This window comes from Eumetopias jubatus, unplaced genomic scaffold (genome assembly GCF_037043125.1).
Source record: "Eumetopias jubatus isolate StellerSeaLion01/CBP00866 unplaced genomic scaffold, mEumJub1_p1.0 scaffold_13, whole genome shotgun sequence".
NCBI lineage: Eukaryota > Metazoa > Chordata > Mammalia > Carnivora > Otariidae > Eumetopias > Eumetopias jubatus.
The window spans coordinates 41,314,700-41,329,872 of NW_028274819.1; the positions used below are offsets into that span (position 1 = coordinate 41,314,700).

At 53.9% G+C, this 15,173-nt stretch overlaps 1 protein-coding gene across 1 annotated transcript in view; it reads left to right on the top strand.

Annotated features, from left to right (window-relative positions):
• Window positions 1-15,173, top strand: part of ABCC8 (ATP binding cassette subfamily C member 8) — a 72,890-nt gene that overhangs the window by 26,265 nt on the left and 31,452 nt on the right. The window contains exons 9-14 of the mRNA XM_028116825.2: window positions 2,136-2,270; window positions 2,638-2,800; window positions 11,626-11,666; window positions 12,858-13,003; window positions 14,743-14,848; window positions 15,012-15,128. Coding sequence (XP_027972626.2) covers window positions 2,136-2,270; window positions 2,638-2,800; window positions 11,626-11,666; window positions 12,858-13,003; window positions 14,743-14,848; window positions 15,012-15,128 — 708 coding nt within the window. The remainder of the gene's footprint in view (window positions 1-2,135; window positions 2,271-2,637; window positions 2,801-11,625; window positions 11,667-12,857; window positions 13,004-14,742; window positions 14,849-15,011; window positions 15,129-15,173) is intronic.

Genomic DNA, 15,173 nt, shown 5'->3' on the forward strand with positions numbered 1-15,173 from the left:
GCCAGTAGCAGTGCTATTCCCAAGTTATCTCCTTTCTGTGGTTCCCTAGTGACAGAGTTCCCATAAGGCCTATTTGTTTGTTTGTCTGTTTGTTTGTAAGAAGAGGGTTGCCACCCAGTCTTGATCTCTAACTACATGCCAGGTATTATTCTAGGTACTTATTATATATGTCCATTTAATTTTCACAGCAGTCCTGCTAAGTAGGCATTAAAATCTCCATTTTAAGGATGAAGAAGCTGAAACTCAGAGAGGTTAAGTAACTTACCTAAGATTGCACAGCTAAGTGCTGGGACTGCATTCAAACTCAGGCCTGCAGACTCCAGGGCCTACGATCTCCCCACTACTATACTAGATCACTTTCCTAACTTGAAAATAGGGGCTACAATAGCCCTTGTAGTCCCCACCTTTGTTTTGCATACTCAGAATCCCTGATTTCTGGTCTGTCCTTCTGGGGGGTGCCCTGAGACCCCTGCAGAATAGAGGCGTGGACAGAAGAATTTGGGGAGCATGACAAGGGGTGGGTGGAGGGTGAGAGGAAGCCTGGCAGAAGCAGCAGCTGTGTTTCCAGGTCCTGTTCCAGCAGCTGCTGGTGCTGGGAGGTGGTGGGGGTTCGGGCACTGCCCTCCAGCAGGTGCCGTGGTGGTGACTCTGGGAGTGCTCTGGGAGTTCCCTTGATGTCTGGCTCTATACGCTGCTGAACGATGCCCTGATTGCCTCCATATGAGGACAGCTAATGAAAAGACTGGATGCCAGGGTTAATTTGGGGGTAGGATGATGCAAGCAGAGCCGGGCAGGAGTAGGAGGTTCTTTATTTCCTAACGCGCTCCTCTGCACTCCTGTGTCGGCATTTAACATCAGTGAAACCCTGGGAGACAGGGGGTGAAGGGGTCACTTAACCAGGCCCTAAGATCCTGCTAACACAAGAGGCATTCTGTGATTCAGAGAAATTACAGAGCCGCTCACCTGCTCTTCCGTCCTTGAGGTAGTGCGAGGAGCTCACTGCCAGTTTCGTTCAGGGCTTGGGGAGTGCGGGGCCAACCCAGGCACACTTTTTTTTTCCCCCAATTAAGGAAGACAGCACATCTGTTCCTTTAGAATAAGCCCTGAATTTAGAGCTGTCTGCCTCTGAAGGCAACCTGATAAATTGTCATCTCGATGCTTCAGGGGCTGGCAAGAGTAATTTACACTTCTCATAAATATTCAGAAGCAGGCGGTCGTTTGCATAAAGCTAGAAACAGAAGAATTCTCTTTTCAGAGAATACTTGCCAGAGTCACTAAAAAAGTGACGACAACAGCCTTCATGTACATATGTAGTTCTGTATTATAGATTATAAAGTGTATCTGCCACTAAGAATTATAAAAACTTCTATTTTAATCCAAAGACCACTCACTGTACAGCATGTCACAAATTTAAGAGATCATTTTCATTTTCTTATATATGTAATAATTAGCTTAATAGAAGACAGTGCATATTTTATTTCTAAAAAGATGCCAGGAGGGACGCCTGGGTGGCTCAGTCGTTAAGTGTCTGCCTTCGGCTCAGGTCATGATCCCAGGGTCCTGGGATCGAGCCCCGCATCCGGCTCCCTGCTCCGCGGGAAGCCTGCTTCTCCCTCTCCCACGCCCCCTGCTTGTGTTCCCTCTCTCGCTGTGTCTCTCTCTGTCAAATAAATAAAGAAAATCTTAAAAAAAAATTCTTTTTTTAAAGATGCCAGGAGCCTAAGAATGGAACTTGAACTCCTAGCCCCCGGACTGGTTTTGTCCGGCGGGACGCAGCAGAGCCCCTGTGCTCCTATGTCACTTTTCTCCCCGCGGGAGGGAACTGTCAGCTTGGACAGCCAGCAAACAGAACAAAGGGTGCTGTTACACCCGTTGTGCAGCCTCAGCTCCGAGACTCCCATCTGGAAGGTAGATTTGGAGAGAGTTAACGCCTCAGCGGGCTGGCGGATAAATGCAGTTAGCCATCAGCCCAGAAAGCCACTGCTTGTGCAGATATCCCATCATGTTAATACCTCTTTCTGAAATTGCTTTGTCACACCTCCTCCTCTGGCCCCCGGGGACAGCTGGAAATGGCACCCCCTCCCCCAGGGCAGCCAGCAGGTCAGAGGAAACTCACCCCCGTGACCCTCCCCCAGATCATCGTGGGTGTGATTCTCCTCTACTACATCCTCGGCGTCAGTGCCTTAATCGGGGCGGCTGTCATCATCCTACTGGCCCCTGTGCAGTACTTTGTGGCCACCAAGCTCTCCCAGGCCCAGCGGAGCACACTGGTGAGTGAGTGTCCCCGGTGTGCTCAGGCCCCCTTTCCCCAGCCTTTCCCCATGCGGCTGCTTGCTTCCTCTCCCTGTACGTCAGCAAGGCTCCTCGCTCTTCCCCCAGATGCCGCCAAACAGCCACGCACAGGTGCACACACACACGCACAGCCACACTGTCATTGGCCCTGAGCAGATCACTTCACTGGCCAGGCCTCAGTTTCTTTGTCTGTGAACGGGGATGAGTGGAGAAGTCAGGGGGCATCCCCATGGGCACAGGAGCTGGGCACTGTCTGTGAAATGGTGAGGGCATTGACTCGGCTCCTTCCTCTTGGGTGGGATGGGTGCAAAGGAGACTCCTTTCTGACTTGGTGACCGCTGGCAGGAGTATTCCAACGAGAGGCTGAAGCAGACCAACGAGATGCTCCGTGGCATCAAGCTGCTCAAGCTGTACGCCTGGGAGAACATCTTCTGCACCCGTGTGGAGATGACCCGCAGGAAGGAGATGACCAGCCTCAGGGCCTTCGCTGTGTACACTTCCATTTCCAGTGAGTCCCCGCGACCAGCCAGCCCCATGCTCTGCTGCTTGCATGCTGGGAGAGGGTGTTCAGGGCTTGCGGCGGGGAGTGAAGGTGGCAGAAGCAAGAGACATTGGCATCCCCCAATCCAGGGGAGCCTCAAACTGTCTCTTGGAGCAGAGCCCCCAGAAGTCACAGTGTCCTCAGTCACTTACCCAGCAAATGTATATCGACAGCCTGCTGTGCGCAGGGCACTGTCCTGGCCCTCGAGACACAGTGATGACAAAGACGAGGGAGGTCTTTTACACTCCACTGAACTGATCTCTTATTGGGAGGCAGCCGTACATTTACATAAACAGCAACAGTTTTGAATTCTTGGGGGCCTGAAGACTCACTGCCCTGGAGCAGCTACAAGGAAGCTTACACCTACCTGGGGTATCAGAAGGAGAAAGGTTCTTCTTAAAGAACAGAAGTTCAAACCTGAGGTACTCACAGATGTAGGGACTGAATCCAAGTAGTTAGGAAACCCCAAGCCCAGCATATATATACGGGAAAAAAATAAAGACCAAAACTGGTAAAACCCCTAGGTCCTAGCAGACACACATATTACAAGTACTTTCCAGAGAACATGGAGCTCCACCGAAGAAAAATGTACCACCTGAGTATGAGCCATCAAATGCAAAACAACAGGGGAATTATTCCCTCGGTACCTGGAAATGATAAGACACTCTGAAAAAGAGATCATAAACTAAGCATGTCCAACCTAATTAAAGAGCTAACGGAAGGTGTTAAACCCACAAGGTAAAACAGAAAAGCATCAGGGGGAAAAGGGGCAAAAGGACTTCCAGAAATTAAAATTTTGGTTGTTAAAATTAATTTGCTGGACAGGATCCCCAGGCCAGGCCAGGGCTTATGGAAGTCAGGCGGCTGATGGAACCCTGGCCCAAGTTGCTGTTACAGTTGGTCTAGGGGCTTCCGAGGACCCACCCTGTTGCGCTTAGTGCCCACGTGCGTGGTTGGGATGGAGATAGCAGCTGGCGACCTCACGCTGGTTCCCTGGCCTGTCCAGTTTAAGAGCCAGTGTGGTAGGAAGGGCCAAGGAAAGGCCCCGGAGAGAGGAAAAGAAGGAGACAAAAATGACTCAAGTGTGAGGCTTAAATGAATTAACATACCTGAAGAGAACCTTTGTGAGTTAAAAGACAGATCTGTGGAAGTTCCATAGAATGGGGCAAGGAGACACAAAGAAAGTGTTTCCTGCCGGTTGAGAGAACCATTTCACAGATGTGAAATGGGGGGCCGGAGCGGGGTGTTTTCCTGAGGTCGCTCCTGAGGTCAACGGCATGGCTCAGACTAGATCCGCTGGAGGCTCGTGCTATTTTCCACCAATGGCTGGGCCCCTATGTGGGCTGAGGAAAACTTAGGACTCTATGGGGCCCCATTTTCAGACGATTTTCTCTGAGTAGGAGAGAAACAACCAAGAATGGGCTCTGATGGGCCTGGGAGACGGGGGAGGAAGTTAGAAGAGACACACTCGGCTGACCACCACCCCCAGCTGAAGTGGGTTCTTTTGGTGTGCCAGGAAGAAACACCGCTGTGGGGGTCACCGGGGGTGGGCCGGGAGTGGAGGGTGCACTGGGCATGCCTCCCAGATAGGGTCATGGAGAATGAGATGGCCACTCAGGTCTTCTGTGTGTTCCTGGTGTTCATATTGCCTAAAGAGAGGGTCCAGGGGGGCCAGGTGGCTAGCATCCAAGCTGGAGTTTCTCCCAGGGCAGGACTTACACTGAGCACCCCAAGTGTCTCACTCCCTGTGTCCATCCAGACCATGGTGTCCTATGGCCCGACCATCCATGGCACCAGTCATGGCGTCTTTCTGCAGAGAGTCCTGCTAGGGCCTGCTTTTCTCAGAATGGAGTTGTGAACATGGCAGGCAGCGTGGCTTCCTGGAATCCTCACCGAGACACTCCAGGTTCCTGGTGTCTCCCCTTGACCCTCAGCCCTGACCATGCGTGTTCAGGGCCTCTGAGCACCCTCAGGCTGGGCACGCCACAGGATTGGTAGGAGAAATTGGAAAGGAACATGTGGGGAGCTGAGAGAAACCAGTGTCTGAGCCCCAGGCCCTCTTCCTTCTTCCCCCTGTCAGCTCTGCCTGCCCCTGGGCCTGGTTGTGGTAACAGTAACCCCACACTGCATATAACCCAGGTGAGGACACCTGGCTTCCAGACATCTCACCAATGGGAACAGCTGCTGAGGTGGAGGAGGGTTTCCCCCCACAGCTGGGTGACTGCCTCTTCCAGCAACAGCATAACAGGGTGGGGTAGGGCAGGCTCCCCATTGCTGCGATGGGAGCTAGGGAAGGGAAGCAGCAAGGAAATTGGGGGCACTGGGGCCCCAAGATTCCTAGCAGCAAAGTAAGGGCAACCACAGGTCACATCGATGGGGGCAGCTAACAGCTACTTTGCTCCGAGGAGGTGTATGCTCGTGTCCTGCATTCCAAACTACAACCTGGGATGTATTGTATATAAACAACATTGTGTGATGCCTAGGTTCCCAGGTTAGCCCACTGAAGCCTATCTAGTAGGTCTTCTTTGTCCCGCAGAGCCCTCAGAAGACAAGCCATGGCTTTATAAAGGTCCTGGGGCCAGGAAGACGTGGGGGAAAGAAGATGCCATGTTGTCAGGGGCTGAGATGACTGTGTTAGGAGTGAGGGGCTCTGGAGCCAAGCAGGGGTCTGTCCAGGGCTCAGCGACCTAGAAGGATGAACAGAACATCCCAGGCTGGTCCCTGGAAGAGGGCAGTGGGAGGGAAAGGGAAGTGCCCTCCCGGAGGGCGTTGAAAGCTAAGTGCTGTTTACTCCAGGTTTGCCCTTCCTGGGAAAGGTCTGTTAGTCAGCCGGGGGGGAGTGGGGAGACGGGGCGGGAGGGGCCCCTCCTGGCTGCAGGTATATGCTGTGAGTGTGTTTTTGTTTACCTCCTCCTGGACTTCCTGCCTTCTGCTCCCTGTCACCAGGGATCAGGACATAGGTCATTAGGCTTGAGGTAATGGGGCATCTTTCCTTCTCTTCCCTGGCGCCAGGCATGGGGTCCTGGCACCGCAGGAGAGCCCCAGAGCCACTCTTCCTGCTGGGGTCCATCCTAGTGCCACCTGCTGGGCTCTCAGTGCAGTCATCGTGTGCCCAGCTGTCAGATGACTGGGCAGATTAGGGTACCTCTGACACTCTGTCAGATGCTCTCGCCATCAGAGCCCTGAGCTGGTACAGGGCAGGGCAGGGCAGGGGGCTGGGAAGGAAATGGATACCGTTTCCCTACCATCAAAATCCAGAATTGAAGAAAAAGAGATGCAGGTCACTTAGCGGGGGTTGAGTGAGCCCAGCCTGGGTGCCCAGCCCTGTGCTAAGCCCTGGGAGGGGTGCAAGAGACAATACGTGGTGCTCCCCGTTTTCCAGGACTTTCTGCTCTGCTGAGAACTCAGAGCTGCCGTACACGAGACAGTGCGGCGGGGAGCACTGCGTGGCATGGACCTGCCCTGTGCTGGCTGCCTAGCGAGCCTGATGGCATTCAGTCCTCACCATGGCCTTGTGAGCTGTGTGGTCTACTGTCCCCATGTGCTGAGGCTCAGGGAGGTGAAATGACTGGCCCAGGTCCTCAGCCAGTAAATGGCAGAGATCAGAAAAGAAGGAAGCCCCTATGGGCTGGGACTTCACCAGAGCTTCCTGCAAGAGGTGGCTTGAGCTGCACCTCGTAGGATGGGCAGGGTTTCAATGAGTAGAAAGTAAAGTAGGGAAAAGCTGGAGGCAAGTGCTGGGGCCACTCCCCTGAGAAGTCGGTTCCTTTTTTCCCTACAGAAGCTGGTGACTCTAGGTGTCCAGCCCCACCATGTATTGGAGGACAAGCTTTGCAGGAGTGACAAAGGGGTCCTAGGCCCTACCCGTGGACCAACAACCATTCGGCCAGTTCATGGTGTCCTTCGTTCAGCACCCATCCCAGGGCCTTCTCTCTGTGCCAGACTCCACCAGGGCCTTGCGCATTAACGAGGGGGCAAGCACGATCCTCTCCCTCCCAGCCTTGAGAGAGACTGTGCTATGAACATTGGCTGTGAATGAGGCCAGCGCCAGGGGCTCAGTTCCAGATGCCCTGCTTTCTCTTTTGTGGTACTTACCTGACCCTGGCCTCTTTTGTTTCTCTCATCACTTAGCTGATAAATGTTTACTGAGTGCCCATGACGGGCCAGGACCTGGGCCAGGACCTGTGCCAGGCACAGGGGATGTGGTGCTGAGAAGAAATTGTGGTCCTGCCTGTGGGTTCCTCAGAGTCTTGCAGGGAGGCCAGATGTGTAAGTGTGTTGTGAGTGAGAGGAACAGAAGGGGGTATTTGAGGTGCCTGTAGAGTTCTATCCAACCTAGTCTGTACAGTAGTGGGTGTCAAGGAAATCTTCTCAGGGGTGCCCAAAGGATGATTAGAGGCTAGCCCGATGAGGGGAAGAATGTTCCAGGCACAAAGACCTAGAGGTGAGAAGGATGATGGTGTATTCAAGCCTGGAGCATAACTCGGCGGGGAGATGGTAACAAGACCCGATGGTGTGCTGTGTTCAGAACCCTGGACTTTCTCCCAAGGCAGGAGAGCCACTGAAAGAGTTTAGGGAAAGGACAGGTGTGTTTGCCATCACTTCCCGTGTTCTGTGGTGAAGGGGCTTCGGTCTTCCCAGCTGGGTCTGAACCACAGCCAGGTGGGCCCTCCGTGTCCGGAAAAACAAAAAGCGAAACCCCAAGCCCAGCTGTGCCACAGATAGGAGCGTGGGGGTGGGCAGGGTGGTGCTGGCGAACCTCAGTCTCAGGCCACCCAGCACCTGCCAGGGCCCGGCTGTTCTTGGCGAGTCTTGCCCCTGTCCTCCTCTGTGGAGCCCCTGACTCAGAGCGGGAAGTGTTGCACGACACGGTGACCTCCAGACCTGGTCCCCCTTCCTCCTCCGGCTTCTGTGAATTTCCTCTTCAAAGTCTGCCCTTCCTTCCACTGGCTGGCGTAGCCACAGTGTGCAGCTGGTGCAGATCCTGGCCTGCTTGGGCCGAGAGGTGGCGGAGGGAGAGCGGGGAGGTGCATCCGTGAAGGGGCAGACTCAGTGTGCCTGTGGGCCCTCCTGCCACGTTGCCTCCACTGTCAGCAGCAGACCCCCCTTTCCCTGCCCTCTGTCGACCGTGGGCCGACCATCCGACTGGGTGCATTGAAAATACATTTCCCCTCTGGCAGGTGCACCTGCAGTTAGGCCCCGCCTGGAACCTGCCGCCGCCCCCCTGCCCTCCATGGAGACAAAGATGAAGCTAACCAGAGGCACGAGTGGCCGGCTGTGTCCCGGACACATGGCCTCTGAAATATTTATCAATGCGGTGGGAATGAAAAGCTCCTGGTACTGCGGGGCAGGCTGGGGCACCCACGAGGCCAGGCGGTGTTTCTTGAGCAAAGCCAGGAGGGTGGGGGGGAACGGGTGGAGAGGGTGGCTGATCGGAGCCCTGCTTGGGTTTGGACTGATTTGTTGTTTGCTTTGGGTCCAGGGCAGTATGAAAAGCTGACACAACTGTTCACTACTACACTCCCAGGACCCAGCACAACACCTGGGACAGAGAAGATCCTCAACAAGTAATTTTTGAAAGAATACTTCTTAAAGGATATTTGGAGAGGAGGCTGTTAAAACAACACAGACTCATATGTCTACACCGTTCCAGAAAGACTTTCACTTTCAAACTTGGCATGGCGGGCCTGCCTACATGCTATGACACTTTTCCGAAACGGTAGCACACTCACACAGGATTTCCTAATCTTCTGCTTTCACTTAGAGCTGTTTCACTGTACTACCTGCTCCCTAGCATTTACGATTTGAGCACTATCATGTTCTTCTCCCGCCCCCACCCCCCTAGTTCCCCTGGCACGGCCCCCACCCCCCACCCAGATCAAATCCAAATGAGTCAGCCCACCCCACGCCAATTCTTGGTCATATTTCCCACCCATCCACCACCTTTAATGTCTTATGGGACGTTATGGGGTTCAGGAAAACGGAGGCAAGGCCTCAGGTCTTCAACTCATGACAGCTGGGACACCCCACTCCCTTCCCCCCACCCTCACTGGGTACCAGAGTGTCTGCTGAGCTCAGAGACCCGCCAGAGCCTGCAGCGCCCCTGGTTCCCGCCATGTCCACCCCAGGGCCCAGTGCAGTGGTCTTCAGAGAGGCCTTGACAACACAAGCAGCTGGTGATTCTCTTTCCCCAACCCCCGCCCTGAAGGGGACCCAGAGCTCCCTGCACAAACGCTGTCCTTCCAGGAGAGGGTGAGGGAAATGGAAAATTACATTTTCATTCGCTAATGTCTCCATACAACAACAGAACAGGGCAGAAATTAATTATATCATATACATTCTCCACACTGCTGCATCAGCGTTGGAAAACTCATTTTCAAATTTATTTATAGCTTGTCTCATTCCTCAAAGGAGTTCAGGCCGCTGCAAGAAAAAAGGAATAAAATAGGAAAAAAATAAATTAAAAAAAAAATCACAACCAGAGAAAACATGCAGTAGAACAAAATGTCAATTATCACACATTTCTGACTGCAAAATCTCCCCTAGAGCTGATGTACCACATTTACTAAAACAGCCAGTTGGCATTGGATGTTGCCAATTTCTTTCGTTTCGGGTGGTTTATTGCTGTGGTTGTGGTTTTGTTCTGCTGTAACAGATAGCACTGCAGCTAACACCGTCTTGCTGAGGGCTTTGTGCTTCTCTTGAGTGATTATTCAAGATAAACTCCCGGGAGAGAGATTACAGGATCGGAAGGTCTGAACTTCTGTGTGGCTCTAGCTAACAAAGCACCAGATTGCTTTCTAAGCAGAGTTGTGCCAATTTGCAACCTAACTTCTAGCCTATTCTTGAGCTGGGAGTTGAGCCCCCGGTGTGCGGGAGGGGGGTCTCAGCCTGGGGCAGGGGGCCTCGGGGTGGTGCTTATTGATGGGGACAGGCAGAAGAGAAAAAGACGGAAGCCCCTGCCTGAAAGGAGCTTTTGGGAATAATTGGCCCTGGAGGGGATGAGCATGGCCACCCCAATGTTTAGAGCCGTATGGCTGGTGATGGTCACAGGTCCAGGCCTGCTGGTGTCCTCCTGTCCCTCCCTCTCTCTAGCCTGATGGCTGTGCTATGTCCTACATCCCTGAGCTGGGTCCCCCACACCGTAGGAAACCCGATAATGTTGGTACTGCCCCCTGCCAGAGACTCTGAGGGAGCGCTGCAGCCTGTGGAGGGTACCTGGAGACCATAGCACCTTCTTCAGGAAGGGCAGTTAAAGGTCAGGTATTATATTGGTATCGATCAAAAGCCTTATGGTCAGAGAGATTAGCAGTACCCACAAGAGCACCAGCTGTATCTCCTCCATGAGACTGGGAACTCTCCAATGGCTGGGGCTGTTTCCCTCTTCAGATGAGGAATTCCCCCCAAAAATGGGCCCGATATCTTTCCTGTCTGCTGGGGAACCGCCTAGAGCATGTTGTCTGTGTCCCCATCATAACAGGGGCTTCCTGAGAGCATAGTTCCGTCCCCTTCCTCAGACAAGGACCCCCTATGGCCAGAGGCCATGCTCGTGCCCTCACTTGGGGTCCCACACATCCAGAATGCACTGCGTATGTCCTAGCTGGTAACGGATTCTTGGAATAAGTAGACAGTCAGCTTCTTGGAATCGTGTTGACCATCTGTAACGCCTCAGCGTCTCCAGAGACTTCATCATTCATTAGATAGGGGCCATGTGCACAGGCTGATCCCTTGGCGTCTGGCTCCTGGCTCCTTCTGCTTTAATTTGGCTAATTATACAACCAGACTCCTTTCTAGGCTGGTCTGGAAAAGGCTCCTGGAAGGAAGGGGGAGGTCATGGGAAGATGGCAGCTAGGATAGTCATCTCTTACTCCAGGAGGGCTGCTCTCTGGAAATTTAGGCCTGGGGTCAGGGCTCTCTCCAGCATCTCACACCTTGGGCCAGAGGAGCGTGACCTGTGGAGCAGAGCTAAGCTCGTAGCCTGTGAGGTGTGATGTTCAGGCAGCATCCCGGGCTCACGGAGCCTATTCCATACATTATTATCCCCTCTTACCTTGGAAGAAGCCAGAGCATGTGAACAAGTAAATTCAAGTTTACAAAACTCAGGTGAAGAAACCGAAGCGCAGGAAAGGTAAGTGACCTGCCCGAGGTCAGGGTCTCCACCCTCCTCTGACTTGAAGTCCGGCTCTCGTGGCTCTCTGGAATCCCTGTGAAGGGCCCAAGGGCCACAGCAAACCAACTGCCCGCCTGGGCATGGACGCTAAGCCTTGGAGCCAAGGGAGACGCTCTTTCAAGCTGTCCTTAGTTCCTAGTACTTCAGTGTGAGTGAGTTCGAAACCCTTCCCAAGAGCCTTGAGAGGTTAGCAGTCCCCTAAGCCTCAGAGAGAACCTGGCTTGAGGGGACACAGGGACCGAAGGCAGAGGAAGGGCTAGCAACCTAGTGCCCCCAGAAACAACTGCTGACATCGCAGTTGCCCAGAGACAGTCACCTCTCCGATCCTTCTCTCACCACCTTGCACAGGGCTTCCTTCACACTGGCCCCTGGAGCAGAATAGAAGCACTGAAGCTTCTGTCTAAAGGCGGGGTGTCAGACACAGGGGACAAAAGTCCTGAGGGAAGCAGGGTAAGGAGCTGGAGGGACCGCAGGGCTGGAGTTCCGCCCCTCCCCTGCCCAGCTCTGCCCTGCTGGCTGCAGAAAGGACCCCCGGGCCGCACTCCCTCTGGGCCACCCTGGGCAGCCTCATCTGTAGCCATCTCATCCCTCCCACTAACCTTCCCTTGTGCTTCCTCCACAGTTTTCATGAACACGGCCATCCCCATTGCAGCTGTCCTCATCGTAAGTGGACCCCTTCTCCATCTCCGGCTGGGGTGGGTGGCAGAGCACGGCTGTAGCGAGAGGCCACCCAGGGTTTGGCCTTTCTGCACAAGGACTTTGGATGGTGCGCTTGGCAGTGGGACTGAAAATAGGGCAACAGATTGAAAGTCTGTATGCGGAGCAGGTCCCTCCCCGCGGACAGGCAGGGCACAGGGGCCCCTGCCTCTGGGCCCGGACCGACCAGCAGCTTAGGCTTTAAAGAGATCTCGCTGTCTTTTCAAAAGAGCTATCAAACTCCTAAATTATAAAAGTAAGACGTGTTTATTGCAGAAACGTTGGGAAATTCAGAAAGGAAAGGACGAAAAGAATTTAAATCACCCATAATCCCACTGGCAACATCTTTAATGTGTTTTTTCCCAGTCCCTTTTTAAGGCACATAATATGACATTTTTACAAAAATAGGATTGTGCCATACATGCAGTTTTGTAACCTGCTTTTTGAAATTTAAGAACATGGCGCCAACAATGGCGCCATTAAATATTACAATGGAGGTTTTCTAAAGCGATTTTGACCCAAGCTGTGTGGGAGCCCAGCAGTGGGGCCCCAAGGTGTGCCCCTCCAGAAAGGCCCAGGCCCCCACCAGCCCAGGGCTCCCATCCAGCTTCTGTGACGGCCACAGTTCTTTAAAAAGATGCATTTGCTCCCCGCCCCCCAACTCCCCCCACCGGGGCCGGTGTCCCTGAGCTGTGGCGAGTTCACAGCCTGTCAGGCACCCTTGGGAATTCACTTTTGACATGATTTATTGGGCTGGGTCTGACCTGGATCCTTGGGGAACTCTGGGTAACAGAGGCTGCTGAGCCGGCCAGGTAGCCGGGGGCGGGCACAGAGAGGGGGTGGTTTGGGAATGATCGTGTGGACATTTTCCCCGACTGAGGACTGCTGTCTGAGGGAACAGAGCTGACCTACCCCGAGGGCTCCTCTCTGGTCATTCCTGGCCAGGAGGGGGCAGGGCACGGGGCAGCAGCTCCGGCCCTCCAGCTTGAAGTCCTAAACTTGCTGGAGACGTTTCCAGGAGGTGACTGAAGAGGATGAAGGGGTCTCGAACTGAAAGTTCTCCTTGGGTCCCCCGTTCCAGCCCAAGGGCTGAGCGCTGCCTGTGGGGGAGAGGCCCAGGCTCTGAGTCACACATGTCCCATGTGCCTCCGTCCACAGACCTTCGTGGGCCACGTCAGCTTCTTCAAAGGGGCCGACTTCTCACCCTCGGTGGCCTTTGCCTCCCTCTCGCTGTTCCACATCCTGGTCACACCACTGTTCCTGCTGTCCAGCGTGGTCCGGTCCACAGTCAAAGCTCTCGTCAGGTGAGAGGAGAGTCCAGCAAACACACCGGACAGGCAGCTCATGTGGTGGCCCCAGGGCTTACGCCCGTGACCACAGCAACTACAGCTGTTTGGTCTAAGACATGCTTCCCCGTTGACCTGGGCCACCCTGAAGGTGGTCAGAGTTGGCCAGAGGGACTTAGCCATGTGCGGCTCCCCTCCACGCCATCCCTGAGAAGGAATTAGGCAACTGGCTTACGTGCCTCCAAGGAGAGGGAACTCAATGGCACCTGCAAGACAACTCTATTTAAAAAAAAAAAAAAGAAAGAAAAAATGCAACGTTGAGCCAGAATTGGTATCTCCTCGTAAATTCTACCCATCAGTAGTGGTTCTACCCTCCAGAGCCCCACAGAATGAGCACTGTGCCTTCCCGCATGGCAGCCCCTCGGATTTCAGAAGGTATCCACCGAATCTTTGTCTTCCTCAGGCTGAACATCCCCTCTTCTTTCCACGGGTCCCAGAGCCTTCCCAACCCTGGTCAGTAAAGCAGCTTTCCCCTAAGTGCCTGCATGTCCTGTCCCTGGTTAGCTTGCAGCTCTGGGAGGTCCCCCACTGCTGGGCTCTAGAGCCCTGTGGCCGCTCTCCCAGAGGCGTCACCCTCTTGGGAATGAAAACCTGAGGGTAGAGGCCTGAGGTTTTGGCTGGGGAATTCCATACCTGGAGTGTGAAGATCTCCTGGAACCTCTGAAAGAGTTCCTTGAAGGCTAGAGCTTGCCACGCCTCTGGGGAGAGCCATGCCACCTCCCATTGCCAGTGAGACCAGCCGGTAACAAATGTGCTCTGTACCCAAGCCCCTTCAACCTTGAGGAAAGTGACATGCCCTGACCCATAAGACCCTAGCAGGTCCTAGGCAAGCTGGCAAGGTGAAATAGCTGTTGAAACCAAGTCGCTGATGGAAGGAGCAACTTACGTGAGGAAGCTCTGACCAGGGCTCAAGGCTAGAAGGGGGCAAAACTCAGCAGAATTGTGGTCAAAGGAGTATATAACTAGGGAGTAGTTAAACCAGGGCTGGGAAAAGATTAGCTCCCATGTCCAGGCTTGGCTGTGCTGATTCAGTTTAATCGGCCATGGCATTGTTACCTCTGATGATCACCCCTCCTCGCCCACCCCCACCCCAGCCCAGCTCTGTGATTCTGTATAGAAACCACAGGTTCAAGGATGCAGCCCCTGTTGGAAATCCCTGGTGCTGATCCAGCATTTCCATACGCAGAAACTCCTAATCTCACTCTGAGGCCAGACTATCTGAGGCCTTCTCCTCCTTGAGTTGGGAATAATGACACCTTCCCCAGTGGAATTTAATTGTATGCTTATAAAGCATTTAACGCAGTGTCTGGCCTATAGTACATGCTCAATAAATACTAGCTATTGTTAATAACCGATCCCAATCCTAACTAACCTTAACACTGACCAAACTTAACTCCAAAAGTAACTGATAAAGCCCAACACCAATGAACCAGCTTTAACATTTAACTAACCCTAAAACTAACCAATCTCACCCTAACCCAGGCCCACTGACTGGTCAACCCTAACAAATCCAGGTAACACCGACTGCCCACCCCGGATGCCCGCTGGTCTGGCCCCCTCCAGTGTGGGCTTTGCGGGGACAGCACCGCAGGACCCAGAACCTTCTCAGAGCTGCTCTCTCAGGGTGCGCCCTCCTCCCTCTCCCCTCCCCTCTGCCCCTGGCAAGGGTGAGGGGTGTCTCTGTGCTTCCTCTGCAGTGTACAAAAGCTGAGCGAGTTCCTGTCCAGTGCCGAGATCCGCGAGGAGCAGTGTGCCCCCCGCGAGCCTGCGCCCCAGGGCCAAGACAGCAAGTACCAGGCAGTGGTGAGTGCCTGACATTCCCCCGCCACTCTCGGTGTTTTTCTCTAGTGCCTGTAGCTTGTGTCCTGGCGTGTCCTGCTTCCACATTTCCTCATTGGAGAGGGAACTCCCTTCCGTGCACAGCTCCCACCCCTATGGACCCTTACCTCTTCCTGACCATTCCCAGCCCCTTAAGGTTGTGAACCGCAAGCATCCAGCCCGGGAGGACTGTCGGGGCTTCACGGCCCCACTGCAGAGGCTGGCCCCCAGTGCAGACGGGGATGCTGACAACTGGTGTGTCCAGGTGAGTCCTGGACCTTGCACCCCCATACCTGGCCCCCCAGCACCA